The following is a 23,071-nucleotide window of genomic DNA, read 5'->3' as shown; positions in this document are numbered from 1 at the left end:
TGGATCAGTTTATATAATTGGCAAGTGAGCATGGGGACAGATTATGAAAGGATGGTCAAATAATTTGTGCACTGCTGGGTTTACACAGTGGAATGAGTCTGAACTAAAGACAGACTTGAGAATTAACATGAATCCCAAAGCTCCATGTATACTGAAATAATTAGTGTCAGCTCAGCAAAGCAGTACCAGCCTTTTTAGTCTTTATGAAATATTTGCTGGCAGGTGACTAGACAGTGACTAGCTTGCTTGTCACTCTTGATGATGTTTTCCTACATTAGAATAAATCATCAACATGACTCTGAATTTGGTATGTAGAATTTCAAAAGCGCCTTGCAACAACAGTTTTTTGTTTTTTTTTTTTAAAAAAAACAGCTCTTTTTTATCTTCATTTGTTGGCGCTGCATTCTCATGACCTTAATTTCTCTGGTGTTGTTTAAATACGTTGTACATGTTTTCTGCTGTTTAAAAGCTGTGAGACAAATGCAGTAACAAAGTCTGGTGAGTACAAATGCCAGAACTATTTAGATCTCCAACTAAAACATCCAAGAGCATCTCTGGAATAACAGCAACAACTAACCATGAGCCCCACACAACTCCCCTGTACTTCTCAGTTGGCAAGTACCTAAAGTTCAACTCAAAAGCAGAATGTGACACCAAGTTAAATTAATTATAAAGTACAGCTTCAAATTCTGTTTCTGCTGAATAACAGTTTTTACTGAGATAACAACTGCTGCCTCTCTCATGGCCTCACTGGCCATATGCTTTCCAGATTCCCAGGCAGAGATCTTCGAAAGATAAAATGTTCCTCTACCTTTTGTAGTGTCATCAGAACGCAATCTGTCCACAGTCCTTATCACAATCAATTGAGCACCTCTAGTGCTACTGCTTTATGCTAGTTTCCTCCCATTGCCTTTTTGAGGTGCTTTCACTCCGTTACATGTGGAGAAGTGACAACAGGCATTCCAGCAAAATAGAAGTCCACAGATTCCCAGCTCTCCACCTTGTGCCTTAATTACTGGGTTTCAGGAAGTATGAGATGCCCCAACATGCTCTGCACTCAGAAGGGCCATGCTCTGTGCTGGGATCTGCTCCCCCTGTGCAGGTCCTGCTGCAGCTCAGTGCAGTCCATCCCTCAGAGCAGGAAAAGGAGCTGAAGCCATGCACTGACACAGTACTTAGAGGATATGCTTGCACAAGTGGATTTTTCTAAGTGTGAAATCATCCTCTCTGCACCAACAAACATCACTGACAGTAATCACAAAATACCTCCAGCATAACCTACTGTGCAGCACCTCCCTCATCTCAGGTCCACGCATGAGCACAGGGAAGACAACATCTGCAGCTCCTGATTTTCCAGGTGAGCTGTAGCCCATGCTATCTCAACATCAAATTCACTAGACTTGAGATTAGAAGTAGTTTCCTTGCATGTCAGGAAATCATCCGTCCAGACAGCACTGCACGATTTCTCTGCTCTCCAGCACATACCTTTGGTTTTAGGCAGAAAAAAACAAAAACAAAAACAAAAAACCAAAAAACAGAAAGCAGATCTTCAATACAAACGTCACATACTCTGATCAGCTGAAGATTTACACAGTCTCCTCAGACACAGGCCAGGAAGACTCTGTTGCTGACCACGATTCTGGGCCCTAGCCCAAATAGTTCCAAATGCTGTCGACAAACCAACACAGTTAGGCCTACTTAATATGTTTAGAACAACAGATTTTGGTTTACATCACCTTAGAGATATCTCATTATCACGGCTACACAGGGTACGAAATCCAAGCTGCAGCACCACAGCCCATTCTGCAGCAGCAGAAGAAACACATGCCAAATGGCAAATTGCATCTACTTTCTGTTCTGAAAATGACACGGTGACATCTAGAGTTTGTTACAACACAATCAAACACCAAACATGGAAGCCGTGAGCACAGTTTTTGGCAATACAAAGGCATGATTCTATAGTATAAAATTTAGTAATTATGTCTGTCTGGTAGTTTAGGCTACAACAGCTAAGCCATTTGAATATCTTCACATTCAAGGAGAAAAAGTGATTTCAAAGCGTGGGGTGAAGAAAAATAACAGACCATGCTGAGATATAAACTTCTTATGGATTTGGATTCAGTATGATTTAATGCCTTAGTATTCATATTAAGGTAAAATATTTTAAAGCTTGCTAACGAAGCAATGCAAAGCATGCATTGCTATCTGTTTTACCTGAAGCCTATATTCTGCAAACCTGGAATCATCTCTCAGCTTAGCTTCTGTTGGGCTTGTCCATATACACAAATGTAGAGATGTAGGTAAATCTTGATAAAGCTGTTGCATTTTCTGCTAGTTAAATGCTTCTTTCTATGAAAAATGCATCCACAATATTCATTATGAGCAGTTGTTGGGCAGGGAAAGAGCCTCTCCGAGCCCATCCTCCCTGTGTTTGATCAGGAAGTCATTAACATGCTGAGGACTAACTGCAGGGCAGTCTGGCAGTATTCTCTTTGCCGCTCACCTGTTTTTCAGGAAGGCTATCAGTTAAAACCAACTCGAGACATACAGAGGTAAACTCAAAACCTTTTACTGAAATGGCAGGTCAAGCTCTCAGAAATAAATGTGAGTTTGCAGGCAGCACAGTCTTATCTGCAAGGACTGTGCAAAGATCTTTACTCTCAAAGGCTGCTCCGCATAAGGCTTCCCTGAAGTCTGTGCCTGTGACTTCAGCGGCATCTTACAGGAGTAATTCCAATCCCTTTTCAGTCTGGTGTTGTATTTAATGATGATAAATACAACCGGCTGCGTTTACAAGAGGATGTGTATCTAAACCTCTAGGGACTGCTGGACTTGAAAGCTGAATGGATGTAAGAAAGTTTTCTCAGAACAGCTGAGGCTGTACGGTGCCCCAGCTGACTCCAATTGTGCCACAGCACTGAGAGCTCATGGAGACTCCCGGTCTGCATTCAGCACTGGCAATAAATAGTAAGGCAGAATGACCATCTATCTGCTGGCTGGCTGTAAGCCTCTGTTCCTTCAGTCTACGGCTTAAGACAACTGATTTTGGGGAGACTCAAGCTCAACCCCTCCTCACAAAAGAGACACAAAAGAATTCACAGAAAGAAGAGGACATGCAGGTTCCCTACAGCCCCCCAACCCTACTACCTCTGCTAGCGGAAAGAAGGCTGCATGACGCCGACTTTCCACTAGCCCCAAATAAAACCAGTGAGTGTGAAGAAATACCAGCTTTCACCTTCCGCTACACTTAGCAGTAGCCAGTCCCGCCAGCTGGCACGTCTCCCCTCCCAGCCAACCTGCCTCTGATATCCGTCAGCCTCTGGCTACAGAGACATCTGGAAGTTATTATCCAGCAGAGCGTATCACAAACCCATTTACATAATATAATATCATATTTTGTGTTCCTGCTTAGCTGAACATTTTGGATCACTCTAATGTTTGGGTAAATAAGCCACCATTCTCTGCATATAAATAACAGTGTGTCTTTGGGTGCGTTTGTTAGAGATTATTAATTTTATAGGGCTCAACCCGCAGAATGGATGAATGCTCCGGATTCAGCACTAACATATATTATTCTTGCATTTGAAATAAAAGCTAACTGTAATAGAAGGTGAGGTAATAAAGCCTTTCTTTCCCAAATATCAACGTTACTTATGATTTAACTTGCTTTATTTATACGCCAGTCTTATTATTAGAGAAAGTTTAGCACTTTGCACCAGGCATTTTTCAGGAAAGAAATAATACTTGGTTTGCTTTGTTTCAAGCATCACTTCTAGTCTTTAACCGAGGCAACTTGGTTTTAATTCACTTTTATCAATCCAAGTGGATATAAAGACATTGTTAGTCCATTGTTCAAACATTCACCTTCATCTCCCTTATCAATACACATTTTGAAAACTTCTCCTATTTTCTACCACAAAAAATCGATTTAAAATATATAATCTGAAGCATTTTCACTTGTTTCCATGGTAGCTGGGAAAAGGACAGGAGAGAACAGTATTTACCAAACAGAAAATAAGACAATGAAAATACAGCTCAGTTCTTTAACAAAGGGAACACAAGAGCACTGCTAAATAAACGTTTGCATGAATTCTGTTCTAAGGAGACAACGTTTTGCTGACATTAGGGATGGCAGTGGAGGACGAATGAGTCCTTTTTTTCCCAAAATATACAATTTTCCCAGTTTTTGATCTTTTAACAAAAAGAGATACTTCATTTTGTGTTTTCACGCGGTATAATGAAAGGGCTGCAGAACAAAAGGCAAATTTATTTATTTTAGGGTAATTGATTCTTTTGTATTTAGGTCATTGCTGAATTCGCCAAAGTTGAAGGCAGGAAAATATAGTTTTAAGTAGAGGAGACGTCTTATTTTAGCCTTTCTTTTATTGCAGTTTATCCCTGTGAAGGTATTCCTTCGGAATCATGCGGGTAGGGGACCATAATCTGTTTTTCTCCTCATTCCACCTCCTAGAATTCTGTTATGACTATCTCCATTAGCTCTATTTACTAATAGTTGTAAACACTGTGGTAAATTTAATCGCAGAGAGCTTCATATCAAGTCTCACTGCCATCAAGGCATAAATTGCTATTCATGACTGATTTGTGTCAAAGTGTTCTGAAAACTAGTGTTTTAGCAGCAAGATGTTCCAATGCGTGCAATACTTCAGCAGGGGCATTAAATTAATGTGTTTGCAGAGAAGCCACTAATTGACAATGAGACGTGATTTTGGCAGTAGACTTCCACTTTAAAGATAATGAACAGTGTTCAGATACAGAGGAGAACCCCCTCTGCTCCTAAAACTATACTAATAATTTCTGGTATAAACAGGGATAGAGGGAACCAATCCTGATAGGATATTTCAAGTGCCAGATCAAGCTGTTTGATCATCACGACTTACAAAAGCAAACAGTGGAATCTCAGCATTTGTGACCTTTCACAAATCTGGCTGCGTACAGTCAGGAATGTTATGTTTGGTTAGGAACTCATTAAACAAAATTACCTCTCCATTTATAGAAACCATACAATTACAGTATAAAACATTTTAATTAAATCAGCTAGTTAAGCAAGAATTCATTACTTTTTTTTTTGTTGTTGTTTAATCAGTTAGCAGTGGGGCTGCATAGAGCAGTTCACATTAAAGTCAATTAGTAAGAAAAATTGTCAGATTTGGCAAGTGCATGAGCTTCCAGAATACATCAGCTGACAGAGAAAGAAAAGTTTGACTAAAACCTAACAGAGTTATGGCCCCCAGAGGAGGAGAGCAATGTAAAATGCACACCTATGCATCGGGCACAGCAGACACCATGCTCTTTCAAGGAGCCCATGTCAAAGCTGTGCACCTGCTCGTATGTGTACTGCTCCTTCATTTCTGAAAGATGATGCATGCATGCAAATTGAGGGCTGTGAGGTACACGGCTGGCTTAGCAGGTTCTGGAAAATTTTATCCAACATAAGTAATAAAGTGTGGTTGGAGTAACTGAAGAACCAAAATGCTCTTCAGCATCGTAGGGCTACAAAGGATGGAAAAAAATGAGGAAGAACATCAGGGGAAAACAGGAAGTTTTCAAACAGTGACCACAACACTCACACTTGTAAGGCAGAAAGGAAAAGATCTCTTTTCTGCAGGGCCTTTACTGGACAACTAATGAAATAGTAAGTCTGGACCCCAGAGAAACAAGACATTCACCAGCTTATGGCAAAGCCCATCAGGTTGCCACAGAATACTCCTCTTCAATACAACAAATGCTGTTTAATCTCTTTGATCAGAAAACCTAATGAGGTCGGTGGTGTTGGTCCTGTTCCATTCTCAAGGAGAATCATGTACCAAAGCAGGTATGTAAGAAATCCTGCCTTTGGTGAGGTCTTTTATGGTTTCAAACATCTGCGATACCTCTTTTGACATTGCCAGGCTCTGAATGTTATAAGGGTCTTCAGTGAACAGAGGATGACATCATCCACTAAACACAGCTCTTGATATGCTTTTCTTTCTCATTTTAAAGCTTAAACATCTTATCCCAACATGAAAATTTCTGATGAGGCTGTTTCCTTGCAAAGCTCCCCACATCAACTTGACCTTTTCACATTCCCTTTGTAAGATCTAATCTTGCAATGCTTCTTAGGTAGGATTGTTTAAAAAACATCTAAATTACTGTTGTTCCCTACCTTCTAGTGTTTACAAAAAGACACTTCTATCTTCAACTTGATGTCATTCTCATAATTGGAAGAAGCCATACATAATGCCTTCAGATCTACAAGTACTTCTTAGGAGGACGGTTATTAAATCACTGATTATTACGTACTGTTCTGCTTCTTATCTTTTCAGATACCTACAGGACAGGAATAAAGGCAGTGGATCTTGGCATATATTATTAAGTTAAAGAACAAAACCATACTGCAGTTTAATATTACTCTCTCATTCTAGAAGTATCTTGCTAAGGAAAAAAAAAAAGCATGAAATATCTGGGCTGGAAAACCTCCCATACCCTGATAGAACTTCTAATGAATAATTTTATGGGCAACATTTTAAAGTTTGCTCCAAAACCCATTTCTGTTACTTCCAGAACAGCCTGTTATAACTGTACTTCATTACAGAAAGAAGCAGGAGCAAATCTACACCTTAACAAGCCTGTGAAACGTTTTAATCTCATTTTATTTTTCTAAAGCCATGCAGTTCAAAAGATACATGAATTAAAATAATCATAATGAATTAAATGTAACAATATTCCTTCTCTTCATAATGTTTGCAAGTAAAGATCACAAGAGATTTAAGAGATCACAAGCACCACTGCTACTTCACACAAAGTGAAGTAATTCATTCTGGTACTTCTCCCCAGCACTAGCAGGAGAGTTCGTCCTTTCAAGTTATCCTTTGGTTATTTGAAGAGCCTCTTGAGAAAAGGCTGTTCTTCTCTTATTCCCCAGTACTGGAGTGCACCTAAGCATATGCTTAAATGTGAATAAATTCAATTTACCCCCATTTCCATGATGAAATTTAGGCTGGTGCTTAGAAGCATTGCCAGACAGAGGCAGTACTTGAAACCCCACTGCTGACCCATCAGCAGTGACCACCAGCTCAGCCCACTGCCACATTGGACGCTCAGGTCTGATGGCTCTCCTTAAACCTTCAGCTGGCAAGGCCAAGGAGAAGAACAGAAAGCAGCTGTGCTACCAGCTGACAAAGGCTTTCTTAAAATGATGCACTTGCACGAAGGGAGTCTTGTCTTTTATTCAAACTTTTGTTTACACACAACTGTCAATGAACTACCGCCGCAATGAAGAGTTTTGTTTTTTTTTTAGGGGACTGAATCTAAAACAGTTTTTGTAGCAGCAGTGAGACTTGAGCAGTTAGCAACAGAGAACGTGAAACCAGAGGTCAGAAGCTTTGATCTCATGAGGGCACAGCAGACATCACAGGCAGGCAGCACGCGGCAGTCCGAGGGCTTTGTTTTATCAGAGCAGACTTGTTTCTGTGTAGGTAGTTCAATCCTTGCGACTTCTTTTTGTTTGAAGGAAGGCAGATCTGGAGTGAATTTCACTTCAGGGTGATCTTTTTAGTGTGGCTTTGAGCCTGACCCTTGGTAAGATGCTGACTATTTAAGAACTAAATGCAGCGAGTGCAGTGCTTGGAAACTTCACGTAGTGGGCTGATTTTCCAAGGCAATGAGCACCTGTATGTCATATCTTATCTTGGTTGCAATGCAAGACAATGTGATTGAGTGCACCTGAAAATCAGGTCAGGAAAGTTCACATGTTGTCACAAACAGCACTTCCAGCTCACGCGATGATTAAATGCTAGATGTTCAAATTCACTTAAGCATGAAGTCAGACAAGTTCACCTGACGTGTCTTCATTAGACTTCCACAATTACGTGATCAGTCTCACTGGTAACAGTTATATGATATTAATTTATTAATTTACCCACAGAAGTGCTGGAACAGAGCAGCCCCAGGGCACCTGCTAGACAGCATAATGAGCTGGTTCTGAAATCATATCTGCATATGGCCACAAAAAAAAGGTAGGATGACAAATACAATCCTTTTGCTTCAGCCCCTCTGTGGGGATAGCACAACTTGAAGGCAAACTTCATCACCTTGATGCCAAGCATCATATTGTACAGTACAGGGGAAGGAGGGAATGGAAACAAACTGAGGCATCCTTCCCCTCTCCTCTCCCCCTCCCCATCTCTTCCATGGGCACCCACTTGAAAGAGTCAGAGCAAATGGGAGCAACAGAAGCACAACTCCTGCTTAAGCAGTCATTTTCTTCCATCAGGGGAAGAATATGTCTTCATCGCTGCCAGCCCAGTGCAGGGCATCCTGGCTAGTGCAATAACTGAGGTCATAAACACGATTGGTGCTGAATAAGCCTTTCCTTGCCTGGAGACCTTTGTATTTGTGATCAGCAATAAAAGGCTGTATTGGAATTTAAAATCTCAGCTCGGTAAAATGCCAGAGATGATTATTTAAAGGCTTTAAATCAAAAAAACTGGCTGTAAGAATCACATTCATATTGTATGGCTGTGGATTCCTACCTGAGTAATGAAAAAAGCCCCAAATAAGATGAGACAATAAAACACAACCTGGGCTTAAGCAAGCATTGTTTTTTTTGACAGTGTATTTCTCAGCATTTTAAACATTAGTTGCATGCCCATATATTTGTGAGACTTTAATTGCTCAATTTCTAGTGATATAATGTTACAAAAATTTACATACTTCCACGGTCAAAATATGAGAAGCTAGAACAATGAAAAGAATCATGTTTGTGTAAACCTAAACTATGAAAACAATACTTTTTTCCTAAGGTAAGTCACTGGCAGAAAAGACAACCTGCATTCTACACATACTTAATATATCCTGCATCTCCAAGTTCCTTTCCTGTGTTTTTATGATCCCGATTTTAAATCATGGATTGAGAAATGGGAAAACTAATAAAGAAATTTGCCAGAAAACCAACCACATAAATGGTTAGATGCAAGCAAGCACTGAAAAATGAAGTCCAAAAAGAGTGGGCCAGAACATCAGATGGCACACATTAGTACTGGGAGCAGAGGATGCTGATTAGCAAGGATTGAGGAGTAGAGACTGGACTGCATGGACATGGGGGTAGTGCAAAAAATGAAGCACAAAGCACTGCGTGTGCAATTGTACACTTCAGATGACTTGAGTTTCTGCAAATAAGAAGCAGAGGGCACTCTCAAGAGTGAGGTCTTAGCAATGTCACCGTTAACAAACAATCTTCCGACTTGTGGTTAAATCAATATCCAATTGTTATACATAATAGCCTGCACTCTTAGGAAAGAAGACATCACATCTGCTAATTCCAGATAAGTCAAGTCTGGCTTTACTTTGTTTTCTTCTGGAGCATTACCCCACTCAAGTTTATCTTTCATAAATGCTGACACAAGCCACAATGACTTAATATTGTTTCATAAACAACTTTCTTTTCTTTTTCTTCTTTATTCCAAATTATACCCACAGGTCTGATTGATACTTTAAATTGCAACTGCAGACAGCTAGACAAGAACACTGTAAGAAACTTTATCTTAAGTATTTATTGTTATGCTGGAATATCACTCGGTTTTCTCTGGGGTAATTCGTCACTCCTTGTGGGAAATATGTGACCTCATTTGCATTTTCTAATTGAATTGCTATCATGTTTCCTGCAAGACTGAACAAAAAAAGGTTCCTAGAGTTACTAACACCATTTGCATTAACCAGAAATAAGTTTACCTGAGTATTTTCTGGGGAGGAGGGGAAAATGCATATTTTATGATATCTGAAGCATACATTTTAAATATTTACCTTCTTCACCATCATTTCATCCTCCTAGCATGAAGCTTTACTGTAGTCATTAAGTTTTTTTTTTTTTTATTACAGCAGTTGGGAGTGAAATTTTGCAAATTTTCCCAGGTTATTCAGTTATTGAATGCAATTAGCACATTTATAAGGCCAACATTAAGAAGGAGGGAATGCTGTTATTGTGTTGGACCACTCACTATCATAATGCCAGCGTAAACAGAGAGAAACCGCACAGCGGTGGGATCTGAGGCACAAGTGTAGACACCAAGAAAACTGATTTTGCAATGAAGGCACACAAGGGGATGCCTATCTTGAAGCAGCCATTCTGAACCAACTCACCACCCACCCTGAGGACACACTGACCATCAACAAAGCTCTCCAGATCTGCCATGGGAATTTCCTATATATTGCAATAATAAAGGATCACAAATACAAAGAAAGATGTTTTTGAGGGTTGTATTCTCTGTACCCCCCAGGAAGCAGACCACCACCTCCATTCTGCAGGTAAGCTATAGGTCAGCTTCTATGTCAACTTCTCCTATAACATTCCTTCTGTATTAATTTCTGCCATGTCTGATAATGACCATTCCAGATAGGATAACTGTGTCTTAATGAAGCTCTAATTCTTGAGTAATTGTAAACTAGATTACAGAATCGTAGAATTAGAAGGTTGGAAACAACCTTCAAGATCATCGAGTCCAACAGCCCTCCCATTACCACTGCTACCACAAGCACTAAACCAGATCTCGTAGCTCCTCCTCCAGATGCCTCCTGAACACTGCCAGGGACGGTGACTCCACCACCTCCCTGTGCAGCCATTCCAGTGCCTGACCACTCTGAGAGAAAAAGTTCTTCCTTATGTCTAACCCAAACCTCCTCTGGTGCAACTCGTGGCCATTTCCTTGGGTCCTGTTTGTTGTTTGGGAGAAGAGGCCGAACCCCTCCTCATCACAACCTCCCTTCAGGAAGTCGTAGAGTGCAATAAGGTCTCCTCTGAGTCCCTCTTCTCCAGACTAAACAACCCCATCTCCCTCAGCTGCTCCTCATAAGACTTACTCTCCTTTTCCCTTTCAGTAGCGGTTCAGGAAGGAAAGAGGGGCTCCTTCTCTCATGTCACCCCATCCCTTCTCTCTTATACTTTCCATCTCCACAGTGTGAATAGACCACAACAGTCAGAGAAGTCTTTAAAACAATCGTGTAGTTTTGCTTGAGCCATATTGTATCTTACAAAAACAAATGTGAAATCTGCTTCCAGTAAAAGCCATGAAATGTAGTATATTAAGGTCATGGCCTGAAACACATTGTATTGGATATTGTTGTGTTTTTTAAAACGTAACACTATTGTTTTTGAAATGAACCCATAACTATATTTCTTTCTTTAGTAAACAAAGGATCATTTTGCTTGCAAAAAGCACAACCACTAAATAAAACAGAACTCAGATGCATAGTGTAGGGACTCACAATAAAACTCCTTGTGACCTTGTCATTAGTTGCATTTTTAATATTTTCCCAGCCTCAAACTGTACACTAATAAGGCTTTTAGAAAGGACGGATATGAATTTTAAAAAGCTTAACTCTCTTTATTTTTGAACCAGAGTTCAGCTTATATTAACATCAGATGAATTTCCAATCAAATATTTTACTAAAGCACCAATGTGTACTTAGTTTTCTTTCTGCTACACCAAGAAGGAATTTAAAGCTGTATATAAGACACCTTACTTTGTTCCTTCAATATTTAATTACTTTTAGAAGGAAGCAGTATTTCTTTGGTTAGAAAATGGCAAATACAACTGACATAACATACAGGGCTTAATTATATCTTGCACAAGCCAGAACCTTACTGAAGAGCAGCAGAAATGTATTTATGTGACTCTAAGCCATGCAAAACCTCAGGGGTCAGCCCACTGGGTGACTACTAGATTTAAGACTCTCCAAGTCTTTTCTATCACATATCACACGCGATTCAAGTCCTCCCAAATGCTGCAGCTTTCTTACACCAAGGCACAGAAAGCTTCTCTCCCTCTTTCCCCCTCCTCCTCTCCCCTCTATACCCAAGCTCTGCAGAGAAAGAGGAGAGGCCAGGCTTGCTGTGACAGCCACCACAGTGCATTAATCCAATCTTCAGCCATGGCCAATTGGCCCTGACTGTCCATTCACAGCTGACACCCACCTTCATCCTTGCTCTACAAGGTCTTCAAGACTCAGCAATTAATTGGATCCTCAGCCAATTTCCCGCCAATTTTACCCTAAACATAACCTCAAATCTAGCAACGTGCTTAAATATAATCACCCAGTCAATGAAGAACTGCTTTTTTTTTTTTTTTTTAAATGTAGAGAGATGACCACTTAATCAGTGTCGCACAGAATCAGTCCAGATTTACACTGACAAAGAAGAACTGCTTCTGCTGAAGATGATATGGAAGACGTGGGCCAGTGACAGCTACACAAAGAGCAGACCAGAGGAATGTGTGTGTGCATGTATGAGAACAGTCCCTTATTTCATTGGCACTGCACAGCCCATAGCTGTATTTAACTGAGGCAATATTTTTTGCATTGCTGGGCAGGAAAAGATTTCTGCTCTGGAGCTACATGCATGAGACTAACAAAGAAAGTAAGCATCAGTAAAACATTTGCAAAGAATTTCCTACTGCTAACGGTGGTTTCCAACTAGACAAATCCTCTGGAAGCACACACCCGATAACACAATCAATCCTACGTTCCATCCTATGACTTTCAAAGGTTTGAGAACAGAGTCAAAGGAAGAATGAAATAAGAGCTCCGAAGAGATCCCTACCTTGTGTCCATTGTGCTGCAGCTTCTCTCCCACCAGAAACCTGACGACGGCCTCCCACCTGCCAAGGGTCTGCGGATCCCAGGCGGTCACCATCAGGATCAACTGCTTCGAGGCCATTTGCACCTCGTGGACAGCATACATGGTCCCATCTGCTCTCACCTTGAAGTCCAGGCTGTTGGTTTCATACCGAACTCCCTTGTTACCGGCACAGTTATTAAATTTTACTAGAACAGAGAGCAAGAGATAGAAAAAGTGTGAGATTGGCGTGATAAGGAAAGCAATCAAATACAAGTTTCAGACGTTTAATTTTCACTGATGTCTTCTATATCTCTAATAACTATCAAGGAAATGATTTAACTGTTTCTTCGACCTTTCAGGAGCGCTCTTGTGCTTAATCTCCGTTCCCTGGAGAAGTTGTAAGCCATTTTTAAAGTATTTGATACAGTTTCATTAGATCTCAAACACAGCTGTTCCCCATTTCTACAAGTGGATTTCTCCCTTGTCGCCATTATCTTTTAAATTCGACGGGAGTCTATTACCCACACTGTGGGTATTTCTTTTGCATGAAATGTTCTCCATTTCCCTAACCCTTCAATAACCTACTTACCAGATAGCCTATTTGCACATTCTTAACTGAAATTTAAAAGCCCATAACAATTCCATTATCAGAAATAAAGAAACAACAACAAAAAAAAAAATTAAGCAAAGAAGGAAAATTTAAACCATTTTGGGGAGCAGATCTGCTGCTAGAAGCAGGTCCCCAAAGCCAGAGCTGCAATCCCATACTGGATAACCACTCATGTGGTCAGAGGAACTGTAAACCTTTGCTTCACAAATTGCAACTTGTCATTTAAAAGCTTGCACCACCAGATCCAAGCTCCCCAGTAGATGGTATTTTTACTCTTGGCCTTTTTCGGTCAAATACATTTACAGTCTAGTTTGAAAACTGTTTTTATTGGCATTATGAAACATGTCACATACATTAGGCTAGAAAAAAAGCAACCCAAACTATTAGATGACAAAATTGACAAACCTGATAGAAATTGAACCTGCAGCTAATCACATAGGAAACAAAATGGCTTTCTGCCATTCAAGTAATCCACAGGGTGGAACACACATGTGGTGAAAGAAAACGTATTGTACCCATAAAAAATATCTCAAGTGAGTGTGAATTGTTACAGAGCTAGGACCATTACTTGGCTTTTCAAGTGCTGCGTGCTTCAAAATGCTCCTTGCCTGCTCTGAACAAAGCAAGATCTGCTGGCCCAGGTGTTGGAGCTTCAGCAGACACTTTGCACAGGACAGACCAGTAGGTGGTTGCTGTGGGAGAAAGAACTCAGAGGCAGTCGAGGCCAGAGGAGCTCCTGGAGCCAGTTTGACACCAACCATCTCAGTGAAGGTTTCTTGACCACAGGACTCCCTTTCGCCTCCTTCGAAGTGCACCCCTCCCTCATCAGGATGCTGTAGCCATGCCATAACCATACATTTTACAGAGGCTTTTCAGGCTGAGTATTGAGTTAAACCACATCATCAGTACATTCCTATGTGAGTGTGGTGGGAACTGTTAGCTAATGCTGCAGTAAATTATTAAGCACAAACAGTAACTGTCAGACATTGATTTACAAAAAAGAAGACAGATAAAGTTACCTAGCATATAAAAAAAAGCGTGTAATGCTTTTAAGCAATTTCATTGTTACAGTCTGCATCACTAGGCTCTCCTTAAATCTGGAGGCCAGGGAAAACAAAATCCTTCCACTTTGCTTTGGAAAGCATGGGTTTGCTGTCTTTACCTTTACTGTAGCTCAGCCTGCAATAAATAACGTCCATGCCTATCTCATCTGAAATGCTTTAGTCCAGACATTTGACCAGTTATCTCTGCTTTCTATCTCCAGAACCATAACAAATGCTTTTCAGTGTAATAGGAAGCGGCATCTCCTGCATCACTCACAGTTTGAATGAAATGTTGGCTACCATTTCTCTAAGGGACAGGATATTACTTAATTGCTACTTTGACCACAGATTGAAGCTCTTGGCATCCTTGCTTTTTAGTCACTGTCTGTCACAGCAAGGCATTGATATTCAGCAGTCCGGAGAGGGGGATTTCTGTCCTATGATGGTGAAACTTCCATCAGGCTCAACGAATAAGAACAAGCCAGTGCTCAGGATTGGGGTCAGCTGGCACAAAACAGAAGGCCAAAATTTCTTATCTCCCAAAACAAGGTATTCTAAATGGTGTACTGGGGATAATCCCTATCACTGATCTGACTGCAGGAACAATCCCAGGTCAGTACTCAGATCACACCAGGCTTTGTTCACCAACAGTAAAGACACAGCCAACAAGCCCACGTGTGGACTTCATTTAGTTTTAGGCTAGTCTGAAAAATGATTCATGAAAGCACCAAATGAGGTCGAACACAGGCAGTTCGCTGGCACCTGAAAGAACCTGGGGTGGCTTCAGGGACACAGGGGGTGGCTGGTGCCACCAGGGAGATGTCCCATGCCCTGTGGCATTCCTCCATCTCCCAAGAACTTCTGCAAAGCTCTCTTGCACTCACAGCTATAACAAGTAGGTGCAAACACGTTGAGCGCTTTGCTGCTAATACGTTATTTATTCTCATCTCTGCACCATCAGCGTTGTTAGAAACAGGTCACATCTGCTGGTGTATTACTGCAATCTTCTGCTATATAATGGCAGTGCAAAAAGCAACTTCCATCCGTACCTCCGGAAGTTCCAACCTATTATATACAGAAAAGACATTCGAAGAAGATAGAAAGGAGTGATAATGACTACACGTTAATAAGAATTCAGAGCCTTCTTTGATTTTATTGAGAAGGAAAGCAGCCCCACCGTGTAGTCAGAGGAAAAAAAAAAACAAAAAAAACCTCTTCTTATATGTGTACGCAGTGATTTTGGGACTCAAAGTACTTAAACATCTGCTTAAGACACAGCGCGTTGCTCCAATATGCTGCTCTGTGTCATATGTCACTGTGTCGACTTTTATGCTCCATTATCTAAATATGGCTACCTCTTAGACAAAGTCCCTCTGTGCCTTGCTAATTACTTCCATTAGTTTAAAACAAACTTGACTAGAGACAGAGAAAATCCTGAGAGAAATTATGTCTAATTTTTTAAACAAGCAACGTCTCCGCTCCACACTGCTCTCTCAGGTAGCACAGGTAGAGGGATGCAGCAATGAATCATGCAGCCAACTCCACTGAAGAGTCCTCAGGAGCTGTGAGCAGAGAAAGCTTTCAAGGACACCCGAATTCCATCATGCTTAGTCACGGCCAGAGGCTGCACAGTGCACAACAGCCTGAGCAGCAGCAGGCAGGCTGCAGCCCACCTGAATGGTACCCCAGGAGCTGGCTGCTCACTGCTGCATGTTTCTAAGGCCTCATGCACCTATGGCCATGTCTACGCTAGCAGGTGACAGCGTGTCCCAGCAGCAGACACTGAGACCCCAGTGTCTTCCTGCTCAGCCCAACAGCCAACCCAACCCCAGGCTCAGCCTTACATGGCAGCAGCGGGTCCTACAAATCACAAGGCATGAATGCGAATTAACAAATTGATTTCACCTGAGATCTGTTCGCCCCTGTGACTGCCTGGTGATGTTCAAAAGTCAGTGCCACCAGTAAAGCCAGTGCCTTGCTGCCAAGGCACAAAGCAGAACACACAATCACTCCCTGTCTTATTGAAAGCAATACAACAAACACAACAATTGCTAACCATCCTCCCTGCTAAGTCCTCTGCCTTCCCTCAGCTTGTGGCAAGGAAGCTGTGAGAGATGCCCACAAGCAGATCTCAAAGCAAACATTCTCCTATAACCAGTGCTAATAAAGAAGCGAGCCTGGCTTTGCAGATGATTTCAGCCTCATAGGGGAGGCAATTCAGAAACTCATCAAGGCCCAAATACTGGGGACCACGGAGTTTAGCTGCTGTTAGGTATTGCTGCTGCTATTGCTCTAGGCACCATTTTACACAGCATAGAAAACAGATCTGCAACACAGTGTGAATGAACTGCTCACATTTTCACCACACGGCTGCAATGGATGACATTAATAATCCTGTGGTTGTCCCTGTGAAATGATTCTTTGGAACGCTATGCGACTACAGAGAATCATTTCACATGCATATATATAAACACATATATACACTTCCATATTTTTCTATGTACATACATATATATTTGCATATCTACATATTTAATATTTTAACAGATACATATGTATGTACTGGAAAAAAAAAATCAGATTGTTTTTCTGTAACAAATGCTATAGCTCGAGGAAAGGACATCTCCATATTTTCAAATCCCACCTCTTCCTTCTCCTCTTTGCTCTCATGGAGACAGAAACCAAAACTTCACCCACTGGCAGAAAATTTTTGTTTGCTTTCATTCCTTTAGAAAGATGCAAATCTATGCAATTTGCAATTGATGCAACTCTTGACTCTAAAATAATTTAACAAATAAACAAACATTGGCTCTGTTTACAGGACTTAGATCTCTCTGTGGACACAAATCCATCTTTCTCTGACCAGTTTGAAGTCTAAAGAACACTGCATGAATTTAACATTCAAAAGCGGGAGCATCAGTAATTAGGGTTTCAGATAAACAGCAGAGCCACACATCTATCATTTTTACAGGATGGTGAAAAAGAAAACTTTTTTTTAATATACTCTGGAAAAATGTTCAGTGATGCTTATCGAAGGCTTATGCTGAAAACAGCATCAAATGCCTGATGAAAAGAAAACCAAGAAGGCACCCTCATTAGCAGGCTTTTAGGTTTAACCCTTTACCCTCATCATTTTTAATTGCTCCTCTATGAAAGGAAGAAATACAACAATTTGATATATGCTGAAATAGGTATTGAGCGATGGGAAAAAAAGCTGCAGGAGCCTGCAGCAAACTGCTGGGCACCTGAGAAAAAAACTGGGATCTTTCTTCAAAAAAAGACAGAGGGTAAAAAAATTCAACAAGTTTTGCATTGTTCCCTTTTATTATTTAGCTTGTTAAGCTAGCTGGACAGAGTCAAATGATCAGGTGAGGATCTTGAAAGACATATGAATACACTGAACTTCCTTGCCCTCCAAATGCCTGAGAAATGCATTGAATTTAAAGGACTATAAATGGTATAAACCAAAGAACTGACTTTAAGCCTTATCCTTCTGGATTCTCTGTTAGCTTCTACTAGTCCATTAAAAAGTGCCCCCTCTGGCAAGCTGCACAGGGCCAGAGGAGCAAGAGGGATAATACTTATTTATTAGAATATACTCCTCCCTGGCACACCATCATCCCACAGCTCAGGACACAAGTCCCCTCAGGACTCTGTTTTTCACCATGGTTTTGATTATTAGCACTGCAAAGTTGTTTCGTTCCTGATAAACTTCAAAGCAGCAAATACATCCCCCTATTTACTGCAGTATCTCCTCTCCTCCTCAGGAGGTGTCTCTGTACACCCAGCGTGACTGTGACAAACCTGAACCCTAAGTCCACCCTTGTCAATGTCACTAATAGGAGGATGGCTTAACTGTCACCTCTGGGAATTTTGGATGTCTGGAAAAACTGCACAGTCCTGGGGCCTGTGCAAAAGTGTCCCTTTCATGCTATCTTCTACTACGTTGGTACTTCTGGCCCAGTGCTTCCAACACCAGTGCCCAGCCATGTTAGCAGGTTGGTGGCAGCATCTGCCCTTGTGTATCACAACAAATACAATAATGAAAAGACTTTCTCAGCAGATAGAAACCTGTTGTCTAAGAACAGGCACCAAACCACTCAGTTCACCAAAATACATGCGTATCACCCCACAAGCAAAGCTCAGAACCGAATCCTGAAATTCAGGCTTCCGGTTTCTCAGCCAAACTGCTGGAGTGCACACCCCTCAATCATCCATTAACCAAATGGAGAATATGTTTTACATTGGAAAATGGACTTTCACAGGCACTTCACAGAAACAAGTTTCCAAAATTGGCACAAGGTTAAAAAAAAAATTAAGGAATGCTGCACAGCTTATTGCTGAAATTGCTTCATAAAACAGAGCATGGAGAAATAGAAATGCTTTGGTGGAATTCCAGGAATAAATATTTCATTTAGAAAGTCTAATGCTGAGAGGAAGGAAAGAGGATGCTCTTTCTCTTGTACTAAAAGGACAAATGTACAGAAAGCTTTTGCTACTATAAAATACCTGGAGATGTTGCTATTTTGGTGCTTTGTGGAAACAAAACTTAATTTGAGCCAATCCACTCACAAACAATACAACATGAGTCCTGAGTGCTCTTTCCATCTCACTCCTGCTTACAGTGAATCCAATACTCTCGTATGATGCACAACTATATTTGCTACTCAGTTAATAAAATACTGAGCCCTTCTCCTTCTGTACCAGAAAAACAATGCATAAACACAAAAAAACAATAGCTGTAAAACCTGATAAAAACAATGTATAATTTTCAACCTGCCATTCCTAATTTTATGGGTTGCATTTTCCAACCACGTTCTTATAAAAAATATCACTCTAATAAACTCTTAGTGTCTTTATTTAATATTTATAGTACTGTGGGAGAACCAAACTCTCCTGGTAAAATGGTAGGAGTAGCAATTCAAACACAGCCTAATACACACATCCCCAGTGATCAAGTTTAACAGTACACAGTTTAAGAAAATGCTTTGATACAGAAAAACATTTGAAATAAAGGAATGTGTTGGTTGGTATAGGACTGTATATACAAAGCATGCACACCCACATCCTTCCTAAAGCATTGATTATTTGTAAGTGTTCACAGAATAAAGAAACAACAAATGAATGAGTTATCAGAATTAACAAACTGACCAACATCTATCAGCTGCTGAAAACATCCAGCATGATTTACCATTTTCTTTATGTTACCTCCCAGCAATTAATAATAAAGAAATCTACTGGAATCTTATCTGTTTTCTATATCTCAGGTCAATGTCAAACATCACAACCAATTTTCCAGAGGATTATTTACAATCTCTGAGCTATGACTGCTAATATTTGCCTTACTGGAATAACAATAAGTTAACATAACAAATTATCAAGTGTAATTATGGTCAACAAAATCTCTCTTTGTCTTGCAATCTACAGGTACAGTGAATTGTTCTGTAAATTCTGTGCAATAATACAGAATTCACAACATTCTCAACCCATTGTACACTTGTTAGAAGTAACTCCATGTGCCAGTCAACTGGTGACACTTCTCAAACAGCCAATGAGCTGTGGTAGGATTCATCTCCAGCAGTAAGACAGATTTGAAATGTACATAAAATAGTATTTTACATGTAGAAGTATATTTTGAATTTCACCACTTCAAATTCCAGATCCCAACCCCTCCGTGATCAAACAATCCATGCAGGATTTGGACCTGTGCTATTAAACTTCCTACCTGATGTTCATTTGCAGGTTGTTGTGTTTGTTGCAACTAGCACTGCCTCCAACAGGTTTTATGGGCAAAACTGCAAGCCTCTTCAAGTACAGTAAGTTATTGAAAAAAATATATATATATATATAGATAGATAGATAGATATCTGTGGGTTTGGTACAGCTACACAGAAAATTCATCTTTTCATTTCCAGAGCCACCAAAACGCTTTCAACACCATTTCCAGTTTTACATTCATTTTTTACAGCACTTGCTTACATGTAGTACCTGTTTCTGTGGCCAGATAAAATGAAAAGGAACAATAACTTTCAGCACATTGAAGTCGGGATCCTTAGAAAGTCTTTCTGTCACCTGTACAGTCAGCCAGTAGCGATGAGGAGTTGAGAGTACATTAAAAAAGATCTAAATCCCATTCAAACAAAACAAAACCAGCCCTACAGTAAACAAACTCCAATTCCCAGACACTGCCTGCCTCCTTCATACTCCCACCAGTGCTATTTTTCATTTACTTGAAGCCAATTCAACTAAAATATATGTTTTTAAAGGGGGAAAAAAATGTGTATTTCACTTTTGGTATTGGAATTGGAGGGGAGTAGAGACCCCCTGGAGAGAAGGACTGTAGAACATGATAGAAAAGATGAATCACTGTGGCAACAGCCAGCCAGCCATTAATTTTCAGCAAGCCAGGAGTTGGTCCAATTAAAGCAGGCTCCTTTCTCTACATTAACATGCTTTATTCAGGATTTTTTTTTCTGAAGCTAAAACATCAGCTAGAGACCCCAAAGGCTTTTCTATTTAGGATCAATCAATCTACCTTGCTGCACTGTAAAACACACACTGTCAGCTCTGAGGCTAGCTCAAAAAAGAGCAACAGTGGAAAAATTTGATAAATCGACACGTTCTGGCAGTTAGTAGAGGGATTCATCCTACACTGTCACTTATTTTTATCTGATTAGAAGCCACTGGTAGTAAATGGAATATTGCATTCTATTCTCTTCCTGGTATTTAGAATCGGGTTGGGGGGAGTCATCTGATCCCCAATTTCCTAAATCCAAGTCAGAAGCTTGCTATAAAGGAGACACTTCCCAGATTTCAAGAGGCAGTGAGTTCACACTGGATTTTCCTCAGTACAGGAACCTGAACCTGCATCCATTAGCACCCCACGTTAAGGATGCCACTCACTGCTTTCTTTGCTCAAAACTTTACCCTGGAGGCGCAACCTCACCTCTGGGTTTCCAGCACCTATTTTAGCAGCAATTGCTTTACCTGGGATTTGCTTATTAGCAGAGAGCTTGTTACTTCCCCTCTGCACTATCAAGACATTTAAAAAACGAGTCAAGGACTGACGCCAGACGCCAGTCAGGACACCTAATATGGCCTGAAGTCCTTATCATGGAGAGGGAGGCAGCCCCGAGCTGGGATAACTCAGAGAATTACCCCTTTCTGCAGTGAATATCATAGTAAACGCCCTGTTGACTTCCGTTATTCTTTTCAATGGAAACTTCTGTCTTCCACTAAATACCCCATCGTAGTAGTTTCATTACAACAGTCCTCTTCTGTTCTTAAAGATAAGGTAGAACAAAAGCGACCGGGATGAGCAGCTGTAGCTTTTGTTTGGGACATAAAGGCAAATAAAGGGAAGCCTAGATCAGTTAATCTTGAAAATATCTACAGCACGACACTTCCTGACAAACGCTAACTTGTTGCGGGCAATCATTTCTGCTCTTTGCTCTTCTTTAAATTCCACGTCTTATGCAATGGAAACTGCAGCAACGACAGCAGAGCAGCAAAATCCCAACTACACTGAGTGAGGATTTGCTCAAACACAAACCATAGGCATAAAAAGAAAGAAAAGAAACCACTTGCCTTCAAAATGCCTCAGGTACACAGAGATCTTCAGCAAGACATCCTTACCTACACAGCAACCCTTCAGTGAGATCTGGGGAGGGGTGGATCCTGACTCCACATCTTCTGGTCACTCACTGCACGCAGGTGAGCTCCTTTAGGTTGGCCCTGCCTTCCCACCAGGTGTTCCATCACTGGTTCAACCTGTGACTTAGCATTTCTGCTAGCCCACGCATCTATAGGATACTACTGAGATTCACCATAGCACTAATGAGATCATTTTGCAATTAAAGGCTAAGTAGAAACAAACCTCTCACCAAACTCTCCACAGGAGAGTTTGGGTTCCCTGATTAAGCACCAGTAAACAAACCTGTTTCAGCGCTGGTCATCATGCACAGCCTCTCTATGATTAACTCTCCAAACAAGATGGACTGATTGACCCCATGGATTAATCAATGAGTTTCTCAGCTTCAGAGCAAAGTGCAAGTTGTGGGAGTTACCTGCAATAGTATGCATTTTAATTATTATTACTACAGCACTGAGTACATAAATCCCAGGGCGCTTTACTTAGAGGATTTACCTTTAGCACTAATGATTTTCAAAGCACTCTTTGTGTTTTGTGTTTGTCAAAATGCTTACACAGAACAGATTTTAAACATCACTACACATTTCTTGAGAAAAAAGCTACAGATTTTACAGCAGCTTAATTATGAAGTCAAGATCTTATGTCATCATAGGGCAGCTTCTAGGTTCATGCAACCTCCTGGTGCAGAAGCATCCTGGAGAGAAGCTATGGGGTGATTGGGGCTGGGAAGTGCTCTTCTCCTGAGAGCTCCTGGGAAGAGCAGAGCCTCAGCCCTGCCCCTATCAGAAACATCCAACATTTGGAGCAGAGGTGGGAGCTGGGCAATGCATCACATATGCACAACTGCAGGCAGCCCTGCCTGCTTCCACCAGCCCCACTGACAGCCCTGAGCATTCATTCCCTTGTCCCACATCCCTCCTTTTCAACTTGCCAGAACTGTATTTGAAAGTCACAGGGAGCTGCTGAAAGATGTCAGGGAGAAAAAAAAAAAATGTGAGTGTAGACCATTTTTACAGCCTAAGAAGAGAATCTGAAAGAGATGCTCTGACTGCAGCCCTGTCAGATAGCCTCCAGCCCTTCTCTTTTCCTGCCCTTCAAGACAAAACTTCAACACCTAGATATAGAAGCTGCACTTGTCAGGAAAAAAATAATAATAA

At 40.8% G+C, this 23,071-nt stretch overlaps 1 protein-coding gene across 2 annotated transcripts in view; it reads right to left on the bottom strand.

Annotated features, from left to right (window-relative positions):
• Nucleotides 1-23,071, bottom strand: part of CDH4 (cadherin 4) — a 416,262-nt gene that overhangs the window by 148,618 nt on the left and 244,573 nt on the right. The window contains exons 1-2 of one of the 2 annotated variants that reach the window (XM_031590256.2): nucleotides 21,899-22,054; nucleotides 12,593-12,816 (exon numbers count right to left, since the gene is read on the bottom strand). In XM_031590256.2, coding sequence (XP_031446116.2) covers nucleotides 12,593-12,733 — 141 coding nt within the window. In that variant the 5' untranslated portion in view covers nucleotides 12,734-12,816; nucleotides 21,899-22,054. Of the gene's footprint in view, nucleotides 1-12,592; nucleotides 12,817-21,898; nucleotides 22,055-23,071 lie in introns of those variants that run through there. The other variant, XM_090152060.1, reaches the window with a different exon arrangement.

The sequence above is a fragment of the Phasianus colchicus genome, chromosome 17, assembly GCF_987193195.1.
Source record: "Phasianus colchicus chromosome 17, bPhaCol1.hap1.1, whole genome shotgun sequence".
Taxonomy (NCBI): domain Eukaryota; kingdom Metazoa; phylum Chordata; class Aves; order Galliformes; family Phasianidae; genus Phasianus; species Phasianus colchicus.
Note: the sequence above shows the minus strand (reverse complement) of the source record. Positions and strands in the feature narration are given on the sequence as shown.